Source organism: Dendrobium catenatum, unplaced genomic scaffold (genome assembly GCF_001605985.2).
Source record: "Dendrobium catenatum unplaced genomic scaffold, ASM160598v2 fragScaff_scaffold_1483, whole genome shotgun sequence".
Taxonomy (NCBI): Eukaryota; Viridiplantae; Streptophyta; class Magnoliopsida; order Asparagales; family Orchidaceae; genus Dendrobium; species Dendrobium catenatum.
This window is the reverse complement of record NW_021319945.1, coordinates 706,858-723,516: the sequence shown is the minus strand read 5'-3', so window position 1 is coordinate 723,516 and position 16,659 is coordinate 706,858. Positions and strand designations below refer to the sequence as shown.

At 35.2% G+C, this 16,659-nt stretch overlaps 1 protein-coding gene across 2 annotated transcripts; it reads left to right on the top strand.

The window, feature by feature from the left end:
* The first annotated feature begins 6,721 nt into the window (after nt 1–6,721).
* LOC110115451 (probable xyloglucan glycosyltransferase 9) lies at nt 6,722–12,124 on the top strand. Of its 2 annotated transcripts, XR_003702848.1 has the most exons (6): nt 6,722–8,204; nt 8,292–8,600; nt 8,682–8,972; nt 9,075–9,188; nt 11,145–11,858; nt 12,000–12,124. XR_003702848.1 is itself a non-coding variant. In XM_020848683.2 (5 exons), exons 1-5 carry the CDS (start codon nt 7,473–7,475, stop codon nt 11,769–11,771), a joined length of 2,073 nt encoding a protein of 690 aa, XP_020704342.1. In that variant the 5' UTR covers nt 6,722–7,472; the 3' UTR covers nt 11,772–12,124. The 2 variants fall into 2 exon arrangements, 1 of the variants encoding a protein (XP_020704342.1); XM_020848683.2 differs by having other exon boundaries at nt 11,145–12,124.
* The last annotated feature ends 4,535 nt before the right edge of the window (nt 12,125–16,659 follow it).

The window sequence follows — 16,659 nt, the reverse complement described above, 5'->3', positions numbered from 1 at the left end:
CATTATATATTATAATTTATTTATTTATTTATTTTTCATTATAATATATTATTGCATTGTCATGTGCAAATCATTCTTCTATTGAGACCCTAATAATTTATATTATATGCATATCTCTTTCAGGAGAGAGATTATAATATATAAATTAACCTTATGAATATTGCATGTGTAAAGCCCCATATACGGCACCTAATAAATTCTCCAGCAACTACAGCTAATCGTCCTTATAAAATTCTGCACCATTCGCTGCTCCTCATAACTATAGAATGAGGGAAAAAATATGCTATCAACTTTCAAGCTACAGATCAAATCTGCTAATACCGAACAAAATAATTAAGCACCATTAGTGGCTCTGAAAATAAACAACTACAGCTAATTATTTATGTTTGTTTTTATAAACTTTATTTTGGAAAAAAAAAACAAAATGATTCCAAATAGGCTAAGGTTTCCTTTGAAACAACTTTTTTACTACTTCTTAAAGCAGCTTTTTAGTGCAAAAATTTTAATTTTTATATTAGAAAGCTACTTTAAGAAGCAACAAAAAAACCGTCTCAAACAAAACCTAAGGTTTCATTTGGGATGACTTTCTTATTGCTTCTAAAAGTAGCTTTCTAGTGCAAAAGTTTTAATTTTTGCACTAGAAAGCTGTTTTTAGAAACAGTAAAAAAATCATCCCAAACAAAGCCTTGGAACAACTTTCTTATTGCTTTATTTTTTAAACTTTAACCACAGTTTATATTTGGTCATTGCTTTTAACTGCTTTTAGAAAATTTTTGTGGCAGTAGGCTGCTTTCTATTACAACTTTTCAAAAAATATTTTTTCTCCATATTAATATTATAATCACCTTTATAAAAAGTTATAGTCATCTCAAATAAATTTTAAGTTTACAAATACAACAAGTTACGTAATAAATAAGCTAAATGTTTTTCATTTTTTTTATAATAATTGTCTATGATACGTCGTCAAAAAATTATCTTGATCGGGCACGAATCTCGATGCAAAATCAAGTTGGAAACTTTCAAAATTAAAAGTGGAACCATCCAAACTCCGATTTCAGCAAACTTACAGTCGAACTGAGCGTCTCGGAAATATGAACTCAACGACACAAAATTTGACTCAATCCGAGCCCAAATGAGTACAAATCAAGGACCCGAAGAGCTGTTAGAATATTCAAACCACAATTTGGGTTACCAAACGGTTTCCAAACATGACGTGCTTATAATCAAATTGAGCGGCTCGACGAGACGAATCCAACGAGCTCAAGATCACTGAATTCCAACATCATTAAGGCCTTCTATTGTCTGACGAACGGTGCATAATTAAAGGATTCAATATCGGCCGTCCATCTAACCACTCCCCATTTACCCTTGATCACTCACCTATTTATGGGTCATGCCACTCCATAAATCTATAAATAGACTTCTTATTCCTCTTGAAAGAGGGGGAAGCAAGAAGAGAAGAAGAGAAGAAAGAAGAAGACAAGGAAGAAGCTCCTCCTCGACCATCGCCGGACTTCCGCCGGACCACTAACGGTCCACTGCCAGTCCACCGCCTGACGTTGTTGCTCCGCCGGAGCACAACTTGAGGCCCTCACCTCCGCCGAACCGCCACTTAAGGCCCTGTGCTCCACCAGGACACCACCTGAGGCCTAGACTTCTGCTGGGCCACCATTTGATGCCTAGAGTTCTACCAGAGTACCGCCCTACTACAACGATCTTTCTGACCTCGGTTTCTTGCCGACTACAGTTATTCTGACCTTCATCGCCTACTATGGTCCTTCCGACCTCCATCAAGAGACAACGGTCTTTCTGACCTTTGTCTCCTGCCAATTATGATCCTTCCGACCTCCATCTCCAGACAACGGTCTTTCTGACCCCGGTATCCTGCCGACTACGGTTCTTCTGACCTTCGTCACCTACTATGGTCCTTTCGACTTCTATCAACAGACAACGGTCTTTCTGACCCCGATCTCCTGCCGACTACGGTCCTTCTGACATCCGTTTCCTACTATGGTCCTTCCGACCTCCATCAACAGACAACGATCTTTCTGACATCTGTCTCCTGCTGACTACGGTCCTTCCGACTTACATCGCCAGACAACGGTCTTTCTGACCTCTGTCTCTTGCCGACTACGGTCCTTCCGACCTCCATCGTCGACAATGTCCCTTCCAACCAAATAAACATGTCTATGTTGATTATTGTAACTCCCACCATGTAATGCGCTATATATGACATACATTTGTAACATCAAGCCAAGTCCTACTCCCTAAGAAGGGCCTCATTTGTAATCGACTGCAAATACTAGCGGATTCATTCAATCTGGGCCAGACCCCATAGTTTTTCCCCCTTTTTAGGGGTTTTCCATGTAAAAACTCTGGTGTCTCTTATGAATGCTACACCCTCTCTCTTATCTGATTGTGTGCTGGATCTTCGTACAATGCTAAGACGTTAAACTAATTATTTCTCTACCGTCGCGAATACTCCAGGACGCAACAGTCTACAAACAATGATTATGTACGATAATTGAGTGTATTATTATTACATTAAAAGTAAAAGAGAGTGATAATTATCAAATTATGTTAAAATTTAAGAGCTTATACTTAATTGCTCAACCTTTTACCATATGACTCACTATCAATAATATTTAAATGTTATCTCTCATCTTTATCATCATCAAATTCCTTATCAAATTCATTAAACTCTTCATAAAAATCTTTATCATCATGTAAGTTTGCAATTTGTAATAACTTTTTCCCAAATTCTAGAAAATTTTCTGCCAAAAAAATATAGCTCTATGAGTTCTTTCATCCATTTAGCTTTAAATAATTTATAATTTACATAATTACATAATGCATTTTATAATAAAAAATAATAATCATGCACAAAATCATGCGCATTTGAAAATCCTTATTCATCATAGAAACTTGTTGGAGGATCATTTCGCTTCGTTTGGGACAAATTTCTTACAACTTAAAATTTTTCTAGTACAAAATTTTTAATTTTTCACTAGAAAACTGTTTTAAAAAACAGTAAGAAAATCGTTAAAAAAAAAAAAAAAAAAGTTGCGATAAGAGGTAAGAAAGGTTTAGGCAACATAAGCTATGCCTTTAGATTCCTACTCCATAAATTAAATTTTTCTTCATTTCTCTCCATAATCTAAAATCTAACTATTGAGATAATAAACTTTAAAAATCCTCTCATATAGAACTTGAAGTTTCTTATTCTATGAAGTATATGCACTCATCCTATAAAAGATTAATAATAATGTTATTTATAAAATAACAATATAATTATGAAATATTTATGCTTGCATAAACATATTGAGATTGGAAAATAACTCATTGTTGGTTTGATATTCTTCGATAGGTGTAGCTTTACTATTATAGGGTCTTGCCCACCATCTCCTTCTATAAAATTATATTAAAATAAATAGTTTATATAAAAATAGGAATATATAAATAAGTTTACATGCACCACCATCCTTTTATGCTCAATTCATGAAATTAAACCACTATCATGAAGAGAGATATCTATGCCTTTATAATTAGAAGAGAAGCTTAGTTTTGTTTACTATGTTCTCTCTTTTGGGCATGCTCCAGGCTTTCCTAGGCTACGAAGAGGTTGGTCCATATATCCTCTCTAATCCATCAATGAATATACACGCAAATAAGCCAGACATAATCTCTCAAAATCTTTATTATTAGAAAGCTGCTTTAAGAAGCAGTAAGGGAGCTGCCAAGATCCTAATTTTTAAAATAGTTTTTTAGTATAAAAGTTTTTAATCTAAAAATTTTTATAATAAAAAGTTTCTTTAAAAAATAGTAAAAAGTTATTCCAAATAAAATCTAAAATTAGATAACCTATATAGAAGATTATGATTCATACTAAAGAAAGATAAGTAAGGTATTTAAAATAATAAATCAAAGCTTATATGATTAGAACTGCCAATACTTTAATATGGAATAATATATTTTTCATTCTTAGAAGCCTATGCACATAAATTAGGATTGTTCATATTTTGTTTATTAAAAAACAAAGGCAGAGGAGGAAAAGGATGAGAAGGAGATAATACAAGAAGAAAAAAAAAAAAAAAAAAAAAAAAAAAAAAAAAAAAAAAGAACCAAATCTTATTATCAGAACAGAACTTTACTTCCAAAAAATGTGGAGAAAGATGCACATACATGCATGCCCAATGACTAAAGAGTAGGATTCTAAAACTTGTATGCGTGAATGAAATTTTATATGCGTAAGCTTAGGCCTCGTTGGGACGTACGGCTTTCTTAATGTTTTTTAAAGTAGTTTTTTAGTACAATTTTTTTTTAAGTAGCTTTAAGAAGCACTAAGAAAGCCGTCCCAAATAAAACCTTAGAAGTTGCTTTCACTTATGTAAATAAATAATATTAAAATTAAGAAACAAATACTTAAAATTAGAAAATGAACATGCAAATTTTAGATATGTGTTATAGTGATTTAAAAAATGATGATCATATTCTAAGGAAGAAAATATTTCTACTTGTGATTTTCATTTATTTCAAAGTTAGAAAGAGACAATATTTTATCAAAGGTTAGATTAGATTTTATTTCTAAATTTAATTTTAACACCAACAAATTCACTTTATATATATATATATATATATAAAGATAGTATGCTTGAAATAATTTTTATTCACATTCTTATCATGTTCAGCAGCCCAAACAAGGCTGCTGCCACCCAAATCCTTATATAAATGCCAATTTTTTTTTTTTTTTGTAACTTTGTGCTAGATATGAACACATTTTCATCTGATTTTGAGAGTTTCGATCAAAACTAAAATGATTCATTTTGAGAGTTTCGATCAAAACAAAAATGATTCATTTAGCTTTGATATGTATATGAAAAATTTGCATGATTGATATGAATATTGAGGCAAAGTTTAAATTAAAAACTTCCCGAATTAAATTCAGGATTATCTAGGCTCAAATTTCCGCAAATGTATAATTGAAGCGAACATCTCGACAAAACGAGCCCAATGATATCAATAGTGTTCCAATGCTAGCCTAAATGAGACGAAATCAAAACACTTAATGTATAATTGAAAGTTTAGGCTTTAATTGCATGACCAAATGATCTATAAATTAGATATGCTTATAGTCAAATCAAACGACTTGATAAAACAAATTCAATGACCCTGGATCACTTAATTCCAACAATATTAAGGTACTTAATTTCTAAGCAAACACTTTTTGATCCAGGGAATCACTATGGACACTACGATAGATTATTTTTGAATTCTAACCAAATTTATTAAAATGATTCTCTCGAAAAGCTTATAAATGGAGACTCATTATCTGCACATACGAAGGGCCAATAGTTGAGGGAACTATTGAGATCTCTAGCATTTTCTATTTATCACCGTTGACGACCACCAACTATTGTCACTGACGGCTACCACCAACCGTCATCACCACCAATGAGCATTGACCACAACTAGCAATTACCGCCCCCATTTCCAGACTCCAGTCAAGATCCAATCCTATCGTTGGGTACTAAGTCTCCATCTATGAATATCTTCATTTAATCCATATATGGGAAATTATGCATTTGTTCTCAAATAGTCCTTTCCTCTTCAATATATAGTGAACTTTTCAACTATGTCAAATCTCATGGTTATGTTCATTTTCGGATTTTTCATGTTAAATTTTTTTTGGCCTCTTACAAGTTTTATTTATGAGAGTTGAATTTTAATCAAAAGTTTAATATAAAACTTCTACTCTAGCGATGTAAATTTTCTATTGCATAATAAGCTTTTAGTAAAATTTCGCATGAAATAAAAAAATGTCAAAAATTCATATATTTTAAATTAAATTTTATCAAAACTTTTGCATAGTCAATAAAGCAAGAAATTGATCACTGAGTTACATTAAAACTTTGTGGTATTATATCAACTATATACATTTTTTTCATATCTTAAATATAATTTTATATTAAATAATAAAAAATAATCGAATCCTAAAGCAATGCTAAATCGCTAAACGACAAAGCTATAACAACTGCCGGAGCTTATAATTTTATAATGAGTTTGAAGCCAAAGTTTTAAACCTTAAGCCTGTCCCTCCTAAAATTTCTAAAATACAAATCAGTGTAAAATTACTATTTTACCCTTTGAATTCTACCAACTTACCAAACTTTTTCGATCTTGGGACTCACCCAATGTTCATAATTTTTTTTTTAACATAAAAGAAAATCAGAAATCACAAGTACTATGCGGTGGCTCCGCATGGAAATATCATACGGAAACTTGGGCCCCGCCGAACCTTATCTCCAATGCTTCCTGTTAAACGATTAACAAATTTACGCGACTGCCACTCACCGATCTCTGCGAAACTATGTCGGTGTCCTCCGCACGAAAAACTTGACGAAGTCAGACGACTATTACCCGATCCGACGCATTTGATTTCTGTAAGATTCGGAAAAATTTTTATCGTAAATTACTTAGGCATCGACACGTGTATCAATGAAATCCAAGGGCAACTGACCACGCTGCAAATTTCTATTTACACCCGGTGAAGGAGTGGACAACAGAAATTTCTACGCTGTAATTATAATTTATAAAAAATCAAAATACCAGCCTAAAAATCTACGTGGCAGCATGTTATTAGTGAGTAATTACCTTTTGAGCGCATTACATGGTTTATATTTCTTTTTTGGGGGGATTTAGAAGAGAAAAGCGTACGGTCGATAGATTTTCTCGTCTCTATATCCGTCTCCTCCATTGAAGCTCGCGGACCCATTGGCACCTTTACCTCTGCTTCACCTGTTTTCTGAAAATTTGTAAAAAAGTTTAATTTTTTTGGTCTTCTTTGGATAATCCGTAGAAGAATCATGAGAAGCTCGCCGGGGATTCAATGATTTGCCCTGGCGTCATTTCTACCTAATTTTCTTCTTAAACCCTAAATCAGCTTAAAATTTTTTCGTGAGGGGCCTTTGATCGATCTCCCATCGCCATCAATCTCCAGCTGTAAGGGCGTCGCTTTCTGAGTAACTAGCATTAAGCAGTTGCATAATCACCTTTAGGTTGGTGGTAAATGAGGGAAATTCCTTGCTTTGTTTGCCCTTGTTTTGTACCTCTATTTTAAAGAAGGCTTCTCGAGCTATTCGGTACTGTGTGCTGGTTTGGTTGGTTTTTTATTGAGGGCAATAAAAGCAGAGGATGAGCGCAAGAAGAAATTTGAAGCGATTCTCCGAGCGGCGACCGACAGAAAGATGAGAGCTTGACGGCTATGAGTGGGATACGAGAAGGCGCATTACTGCATTGTGTTCAATTTGTTCATCCACGGATGGAAACTGGAAAGCCGAGATCTTGCTTTTTAGGGGTTTAAACTCCTGTGGCTAGATTTAAGGCAAAGCTTGGATCTTTGCCGTCTTTTTGTTCGACGCTCGCCTATTTGCTTGATTTTGTCCGTTTTTTTTTATTTCATAAATTCCGCTTCAATGGCTCCCTTGTTCGATTGGTGGGGAAAGGAGAGCCAACGGGGTACCCCTGTAATCGTGAAAATGGAGAACCCCAACTGGTCTATTTCGGAGATCTCCTCTCTTGACGACGACGAAGACATATCCGTTGGCGACGAGTTTGCGGGCGCACGGAAAGGCGGAAAGGGGAAAAACGCGAAGCAGATCACTTGGGTTCTCCTTCTCAAAGCACACCGCGCGGCCGGCTGCCTCACTTCGCTTGCCTCTGCTGTCGTCGGCCTCGCCTCCGCGGTTCGCCGCCGTGTCATATCTGGAAGAACCGATTCCGACTCCGACGAAAGCCCAGCTCTGCGCCGCCGCTTCTACCTCAGCATCAAAATCTTCCTTTGGCTCTCTATCTGCCTCCTCGCGTTCGAGATTGCGGCTTATGTAAAAGGCTGGCACATTTCCGCCCCTGACCTCCATAGCTTCAAGCTTCCATCTTTAGGGGTTCGGAGCCTTTTCGGTTCCATTTATGGAGGCTGGGTCAGCTTTCGCGCAGAGTACATAGCTCCTCCTCTTCAGTTCCTCGCCAACGCCTGTGTCATCCTCTTCCTGATTCAAAGCGCCGACCGCCTCGTTCTCTGCCTCGGCTGCTTCTGGATCCGCTTCAAGGGGATCAAACCTGTTACCAAACCCATTAAAGAAGACGTCGAAGCAGGGAAATACATCCCCATGGTTCTCATCCAGATACCCATGTGCAATGAGAGGGAGGTAGGCTTGCAAAAGACAAAATTTACAAAATGTGCATTGAATATTTCTTTCTTTAGAATTGTTCACCTTGGCTCTCTCCATTTGTAGGTTTACCAGCAATCTATCGCTGCAGTTTGTAACCTTGATTGGCCGAAATCGAACATGGTCATCCAGGTTTTGGATGATTCTGATGATCTGATAACACAGGCCCTCATTAGGGAGGAGGTGGAAAAGTGGGAACAAACTGGCGTTCGAATCATCTACCGCCACCGGGTCATCAGAGATGGCTACAAAGCCGGAAATTTAAAATCAGCTATGACTTGTAGTTATGTGAGGGACTATGAATTCGTCGCCATCTTTGATGCCGACTTCCAACCCACTCCGGATTTCTTGAAGCGAACGGTTCCTCATTTCAAGGTTCGATAACTTCTTGCCATTTGCTTTGTCGTTTGGGTTGAAATCTTCCTCAGCTGAAAATTCTGCTGGTGTGATTTTCAGGATAATGACGAGCTCGCATTAGTACAAGCCAGGTGGTCTTTTATTAACAAAGATGAGAACTTGTTGACCAGGCTTCAAAACATCAATCTTTGCTTCCATTTTGAGGTGGAGCAGCAGGTGAATGGGATTTTTCTCAACTTTTTTGGGTTCAATGGAACTGCTGGAGTTTGGAGAATTAAAGCATTGGAGGATGTCGGTGGATGGCTGGAGAGGACAACCGTTGAGGACATGGACATTGCAGTTCGCGCGCATCTCAAGGGTTGGAAGTTTATCTTCTTGAATGATGTAGAGGTATCAGTACAACTCATGTGTTTCTTTGCATAATTTGTTAGCATTTTTAAGTGTTTAGGGTTTAGGGATTTGAATCTTGCTTCAAATTATTTCCTTTTGCAGTGTCAGTGTGAATTGCCAGAATCCTTTGAAGCTTACCGTAAGCAGCAGCACCGGTGGCATTCCGGGCCAATGCAGTTGTTCAGGCTTTGTTTGCCAGATATTATCAGATCCAAGGTATGCATTTTGAAAATTTCCAATTTAAAATTTCATTTATTTTTTTATGACAGCTGTGAACCTTCTAGACCTATTTTTCAACTTTAACGCAGCTCACCTTGGTCTGTTGGTTGGGAGCTTTGGCTACCAGCCAAGCCAAGAGGTATTAGGTTCGGGTCTTAATGATTTTGCCTTAATTGGCCTAAATGTCTCCAAAAAACTCTTCTTTGTTTCTTTTTAGGGAAATTTACAGACATACCACTTCATTTCATGCTATTTACATATCTAACACTCAAAACATTAATATTATATGTCTACCATCCATACACAACTTTATTATCAAATATATCACTCTTATAATTCATTTGTACCATTCATACCATCCTATAAATTTTAATATTTCATTCCATGAACTCAAATTTGTTCTATGGGTGGTAAGCATATAATATTAATGTTTTTTGTGTTAGATATATAAATAGCATGAAATAAAGTGGTATGTATTTAAATCTTACCTTTTCCATGGCCATTTTAACCGAGAACCATTTGGCTGGTTAGTAGAATCTTGGTGCCAAACAAATGTCTCAATGATGGTTTTCTAATTATAAAAGTAGCTATTTAGAGGTTTTTGTCAGTTTCTAACTGGTGTTTATTGTTTAAGCTCTTACAAAATCTGACCGATTCTTTTGGATGAACTGTTCTTAAAATAAACTTTCTGCTTTTAGTTTTTCTACTTTTCTTATATATTCAGTTGGTTTCTGCATAAATTGATACCTAATTGCGGAAAACCATAAATAACAGGAACAAAATAGTAAGTTTGTTGTCTCTATCCGTTGATAATTGGTTGAATTACCATTGATGAAAACTTAATGAAGGATCTAAATAAATATAGACGTGTGTGAGTGTCTTGTCATCTGAATACTGAAAGCCACAGGCATGTTTGTTGTCTCATATCACTTTCTACACCTTTATTTTCCTGCTAATTATGGCAACCACCATCTTTTTTAAGGATTTTTTATTTAACTCACAGCTATTGCTAAGTTCTGGTCCATCTTGCTGAACAAAATACCTTTTTTACTCATCTGTTCCATTTTGGCTTGAATGCGGAATGCACTGAAGCTTAAATTGGTTTAACTTGCACCTCCATTTCATTTTTACTGGTTTTCTCATCCTAGATACTCATCTTTTGCTGTCGATAATGCTGAATTCTTTGAGATTGTATGTAACCTAGTCCTGATGATGAAATACCTATGTTAGCATGGTGGCCTTTTTTGAACTCTTATGAAAAGGTTGGAGTAGCGCAAGTGGAAGATAAGATTATAGAGAGTCGCCTTAGATGGTTTGGTCATATAAAATGACGGCCTTATGATGGCCTGGTTAGGAAAGTAAATGTATTAGATTTGACTTACATTAAGAAAGGTAGAGGTAGACCTAAAAAGACTTTGTTAGAAAATATTAGAAATGATCTCTCTTTATTAGATTTAAACAAGAATTTGACTTTTAATATGACACAATGGAGAAAAAGGATTCATATAGCCGACCCCACGTAATGGGACAAAGGCTTGATGTTGTTGTTGCTGTATTGAAGCCAATCTAAAGCTCTTTAATATATTTTACTTTTTTCAAAAACAGTTGTATCAGTATAGTTTAAAGTTGAAACTCCTATATTTTGAATGAAACTTCTAATGTGGATACTCTTTTTTATCTAATTGCTTAAAAGTTATCTTTTGTAATATTTTATATGATAAAAAGGTAATAACTGAAACTACAATGGACACTGAATTTTGAAGTTGGCAAAACTATTGAAACTCTATCAAGCTAGTATGAAAATTTTGCAATCCGACTGATTTTGAATTTTGAAATATTGTATTTTGAACTAAAACTGAAACACATTCAACTCTCTTCAGCATGCATTTTTCATCAGTCTTTGTTGCCTTACAGTTCGTACTAATCATATGTGATGAACTTGATATAATGCAGATTGCATTCTGGAAGAAGGCCAACCTCATCTTCCTCTTTTTTCTCCTCCGGAAGCTCATCCTGCCATTCTATTCATTCACCTTGTTCTGCATCATTCTCCCCATGACGATGTTTGTGCCTGAAGCTGAACTCCCTACCTGGGTCGTCTGCTACATCCCAGCTACAATGTCCTTCCTAAACATCCTCCCTGCTCCGAGATCTTTCCCGTTCATTGTCCCCTACCTCCTGTTTGAGAACACTATGTCAGTCACAAAGTTCAATGCCATGATCTCCGGCCTTTTTCAGCTCGGTAGTGCTTACGAATGGGTAGTTACTAAGAAATCTGGTCGTTCTTCTGAGGGCGACCTTGCAGCCTTGTCTGGGAAGGATCCAAAACTCCATCGTGCCAATTCTGTTCCTGATCTCGACTCCATCATCACCAATGAAGTAGCAACAAAGCTGAAGAAACAACCAAAGAAGAAGCACAATAGAATCTATCGGAAAGAGCTCGCCTTGGCCTTTCTTCTTCTAACTGCTGCGGCTCGCAGCTTGCTCTCGGCTCAAGGCGTGCATTTCTACTTCTTGCTCTTTCAAGGTATCTCTTTTCTGTTGGTTGGGCTTGATCTGATAGGTGAGCAGGTTGAGTAAGTTGAACATGTGGTGAATATTGGCATGGAAGGAGTTTTTACAAGCAGAAGGGTGGATGGAGCTATCGATCCATTACATTCAATGAAGGTAAGAAAGGGTGAATTTAGAAGCAAGCTTTGGTGGTGTAGATATAATTATTCTCAGATCTGTTAGATGCTTCAGATTCTTTCAAATCTTCTATTTTTTTCCCCATAAAATTTTGATGTTCACTTGGAATTTCACTTACAGTTTAACGAGTGTACCTGCCTATGAAGACAAGCTTGAATGTACTAGAATAATTCAATTATGTGCTACCTGGTAGATTTGTGAATATCATCATGATCATCACCATTGGCCGGGGTCGGCTTTACGAATCCTTATTTTTTTATCCAGTTCTATCAACTATGGTGTGAGTTATTAAGGTTTTTTTTGGAACGGTTTTCTTATTGCTTCTTAAAACAACTTTTTATATAAAATTTTTATTTTTTTTTACTAAAAAATCTACTTTAAGAAACAGAAACAAAGTCGTCCCAAATGGAGCCTAAATCTTCAGTAATTCAAAGTTGATAGGTCTGTGAATCTCAAATGGAAGTCATGTATTTATGTAGGCCTTGATACTTCTATGGAGTTTTCACATAGCAAATTTGCATTCATGGCATGTGAATCGCCCTTATTATCTTGTTTCCCCTCATTTAGATTTCTCCTGCTATGTTTAGCAATCTATTAATAAAGTTCAGAAGTTCGTGTTACTGCTGCTACTGCAAGGCAATAAAGTATATTAAGTTTGCTGAAAGGTACACAAGTTGGAATCATATCATAGTAAAATATTGAGGCTCTTATTCCCAAAGTACGTGTGAAGGGCTTTTGTCTCTTAAATAATTGTGCTTGTTAAGTCTCAACCTCAACTCTTATTGCATAAACAAATCAGAAGCATTCTTTAATTGAATTTAGTCAATCTGCTCTGTTCTAGGATGCTTAAATTAAGGCATTTTTAGTTATTTGTGTTAGAATTTGTGGAATCCGGTTCTTTAATCAATGTACATCTTTAGTGTACAGCGTTGCACCACTGTAAATTAAAGCGCTACAATGTTGTAGTCTTAGGTTAGAGGTAAAGAGCAGAGTGCCACAGTGCTATAAATTGGAGTGCCACTGTGTTGTAGGTTGCAACTCTACGACACTACAGGGTAAACTCAGGGACAAAGAGTGGTGGAGCATTGTGGCACTCTAGATTATAGCACCGCGACACTTCGAGTTAGACTTCTTATTCACTTGAAGGGTTTTGTCTCTTGATGAAATTAGTGTATTGTTTTAATCTATTTTATTTGAAGATTGTAATTTGAAGTGAAGAGAGATATAGAGAGTGAGAAGACATTTGTATAATTTCTGTCATTTTTTCAGTGAATTTCTTAGGGGCTGTTTGGTAGAATGTAGGATTTCATTTAAGTAGGATTTCGTAAATCCTCCAAATCCCGGATTTACGAAATCCTGAGGGGTTAAATCCTGAAAACTGTTTGGTAACATTTATGATAAATCCAATTAAATCATGTGTGACTGTTTGGCTATAAAGCAGGATTTATGCAAGGGGCTCTTACTCTAGCGCCTGGATTTCGGAAATCCCGCAAAATACAGGATTTCCGAAATCCCGGATTTCGCTCGAATCGGCGGAATTTTCCGTCTATCCCGGATTTCACTTGCCGTGAGATTTGGTTTTGCATTTTAGGCCCTTTGGCTGGATTTCGCTCAAATCCGCCTCAAATCCGGCCTAAATCCTGCTACCAAACAGCCCCTTAGTGTGGTGAGACTTTGTGTTGGCTTCTCATTTTAATTTTTTTTTCACGTTAAATTCCGGAGTTTTTATTTTATTTTTTTAGTTTCTTATTTATTTTGCTGCATGGTTTGGCACAAGGACTCCAATTCACATGAAAAGAGCAACTTTAACATCTCTTTTACTTGTGAACAGAAAATTTGGAATGAATTCTCACAACTATATTTTGTCCTTGATGTATTAAATGGAACACATGTGGGTTGTCTTATAGCTGGTGAGAAATGGATTCCAAGACATAAGAACAGGAAAGAATTGCCATAAAGCAATCTTGCCTTTATATGAATTCAAGGCATTATGGCTTCATTCATTTTCTTGATATTTATTTTAGGTTTTTAAGAAAGATGGGAGACATTTTTTATGTTATGTCTTGATGCTTTTTTTTAATGACTGTCTCATTGCCCTCCATGTGACTTGTTCCACCTTCCTTCCTCTCTATGTCGGTGACCTCAATAATAATAATAATAATAATAATAAGAGAGAGAGAGAAGTTCATAGTGATTTTGACGCCCCATAAAGAGGATTGGCTCAACATTTTGAATCTATTGACATCAAAATTGTAAAGTTTTAACACTCAAAAGATCTTAAAATAGTTGTAGGGGATGTTGATGTATATAAGAAGCTCCATAATGATAAAGGCCATGCATGTTTGGTGCTGTTGATTAGGGGTGTCAAAATTGAGTTTCGAGTCGGGTTCGGGTTGAGCCGGAATTGACCCGAGTTCAACATGTTGACCATAACCTGACTCGGTTATGTAAACGGGTTTGAAGTGCAGACCCGAACCTGATGCGTCTGATTTTCAGGTTGACCTGACCCGATTTGGCTGGACGGCATTGTGGGAAGGCAAACGTAGGACGGCATGACGGCCGGGTTGTCGACACAACGCACCGACATCAGGGCCAATGGGCAGTAGACGTGATGTGCAGGCTGGCAATGGATAGTCGATGCGACGGACGAGACGATTGGCAATAAACATGACACACTGGCAACTCGGATGCGACACGTGGGCAATTCATTTCAAACAAGTTTCTAGGTCAACCCGAACCTGACTCATTTTTTTCAAATGTGTCAAATCTAGGAACTCGAAACCGACTTGTTTACGAAATGAGTTGACCCTAACCCAAAATATTTGAGTCGGATTCAAATCGGGTTTTCGGGTCGAGTCTGATTTTCGGGTTGTGTCATGCCAAATGCTCATTTTAGTTTATGTTATAAAACATAAGCAACAATTATCCTTCTTTGACTTGGGCTTTGTTTGGGATAGCTTTGATAATTACTTTTTTGTTGCTTTCAAAAAATTTTTATACAAAAAAGTTGTTTTAAGAAGCAGCAAGAAAGTCGTCCCAAGCAAAACCTACGACTCTCTTGTGAATTGTGATCTAAAATGATGCCATCTTCTCTATGATTGATATTGTTATACTCTTTGGATACATTGATCAATACATTTGCTAATGATGATGTCAACTCATTATCCTATTGTATAATGTTAACCTTGGAAGGGTCACTATTTTTTTGCAGTTTTTTTAAAAAAAATTATGCTAAAAAATTATTTTCTAATTATTTTTTAAAAAGCTTTCGAACATCCTTTGCTTGGACAGTCCATCAAAGATCCACGTGATCGCGTAAAGATCATTTCATCATGCTTGCTCAAGCTGTTAATGAATATGCTTACTATATTCAGATTTTATTTGAGATATCTTTCTTATTATTTTTTAAAATAATTTTATAGTACAATTTTTTTTTAAATTTAAAAATCTTATATCAGAAAAAAAACAGTAAGAAAGTCGTCCCACACGAAACCTAAGGCTTCATATTAGGCTTCGTTTGGGGCGGCTTTTTTACTATTTTATAAAACAGTTTTCTAGTAAAAAATATTTTGAATTAAAAATTTTATATCAGAAAGTCATTTTAAAAAGCAGTATGAAAGTTGTCCCAAACAAAGCCTAAGTTTATAAGACTTAGGACATCTCCAACTGCAAAATCTATTTTCTATTTCAAAATATAGTAACAATCATATAAAATAATAATTTATCTCCAACCAAACTCTATTTCTAACATCAAAAAAGAATATCTTATTTATATTCTTTCTGATCTGAAAAGGCCGACAATTGTGAGGATGAAGTTCGGTTGTTATTCGGGTGAATAGCCTGAACGAATATTAGACTTGTAATGTTCACAATCGAGATAAAATACAAAAATATATTTTCATTTGCCATACTGGTTGACGCTCAATATTAACTTATATATATATATATAACAAAATTTTACTAATTTAATTTTTTTCCCTAATTTATACTATTTATCAACCAGTATCAATGCAAAAATAAGGGGGATAATTTTTTCAATGCTTTATTTTTTAGATAATAATTATAATTTTATTTGGCTGGTATTTTCTTATTACTTTCTCATTATTTTTTCAAAATATGAAGAAAAAATATTTTTTTCAACCAGAATTGTTAAATTGATTTTTCAACAATAACTTTACAATTAAATCTATAGCAGCCCGAAACAGATTTTGAGTCTTTTGGATTGCTATCATTCAGACTTTTTCTTTTTAAATAAAAAAAACTGCAATTATATTGAAAAAAAAAATTATCAGAATCTATTTCCAAACAATCTCATCATTAAATAGAATGATATACAAAATATTTAATAAGATCACAAGAACAGCTATTAAATAGGCATCCATTTATTTAATTTAAAAAATATTTTACAAAATATTTATTAAATCACTCATATGGATGGCATAGGGATTTTCTATCAAATAGCTACAACTGTTAATTCTGATTCTTTTATTAAATAGTTATCAAAATTTATGTCACAAAATTAACAAAATGCATTAGAATTAGTGCAGCACATAATGCCATTTGGAGCCTCAAATTGACTTATTTTTCATTTGGAGTATTTTTTTATTGGTTTTTAAAACATTTTTTTTTACTTTAATAAATTTTTATTGAAATACTTTTCAAGAAAATACAACAACAAGCCTTTATCCCACTACATGAGGTCGGCTACATGAATCATTTTTCTCCATTATGTCCTATTAAAAGTCAAATTCTCGTTTAAATCTAATAAAGAAAGGTCATT

What these genes read in the sequence shown, in the direction of transcription:
- LOC110115451 (XM_020848683.2), top strand. Translation starts at nt 7,473, where the DNA reads ATGGCTCCCTTGTTCGATTGGTGGGGAAAGGAGAGCCAACGGGGTACC. An exon ending in CCATGTGCAATGAGAGGGAG is followed by an intron (nt 8,205 to 8,291) that starts GTAGGCTTGCAA and finishes CTCCATTTGTAG; the next exon opens with GTTTACCAGCAATCTATCGC. An exon ending in GAACGGTTCCTCATTTCAAG is followed by an intron (nt 8,601 to 8,681) that starts GTTCGATAACTT and finishes TGTGATTTTCAG; the next exon opens with GATAATGACGAGCTCGCATT.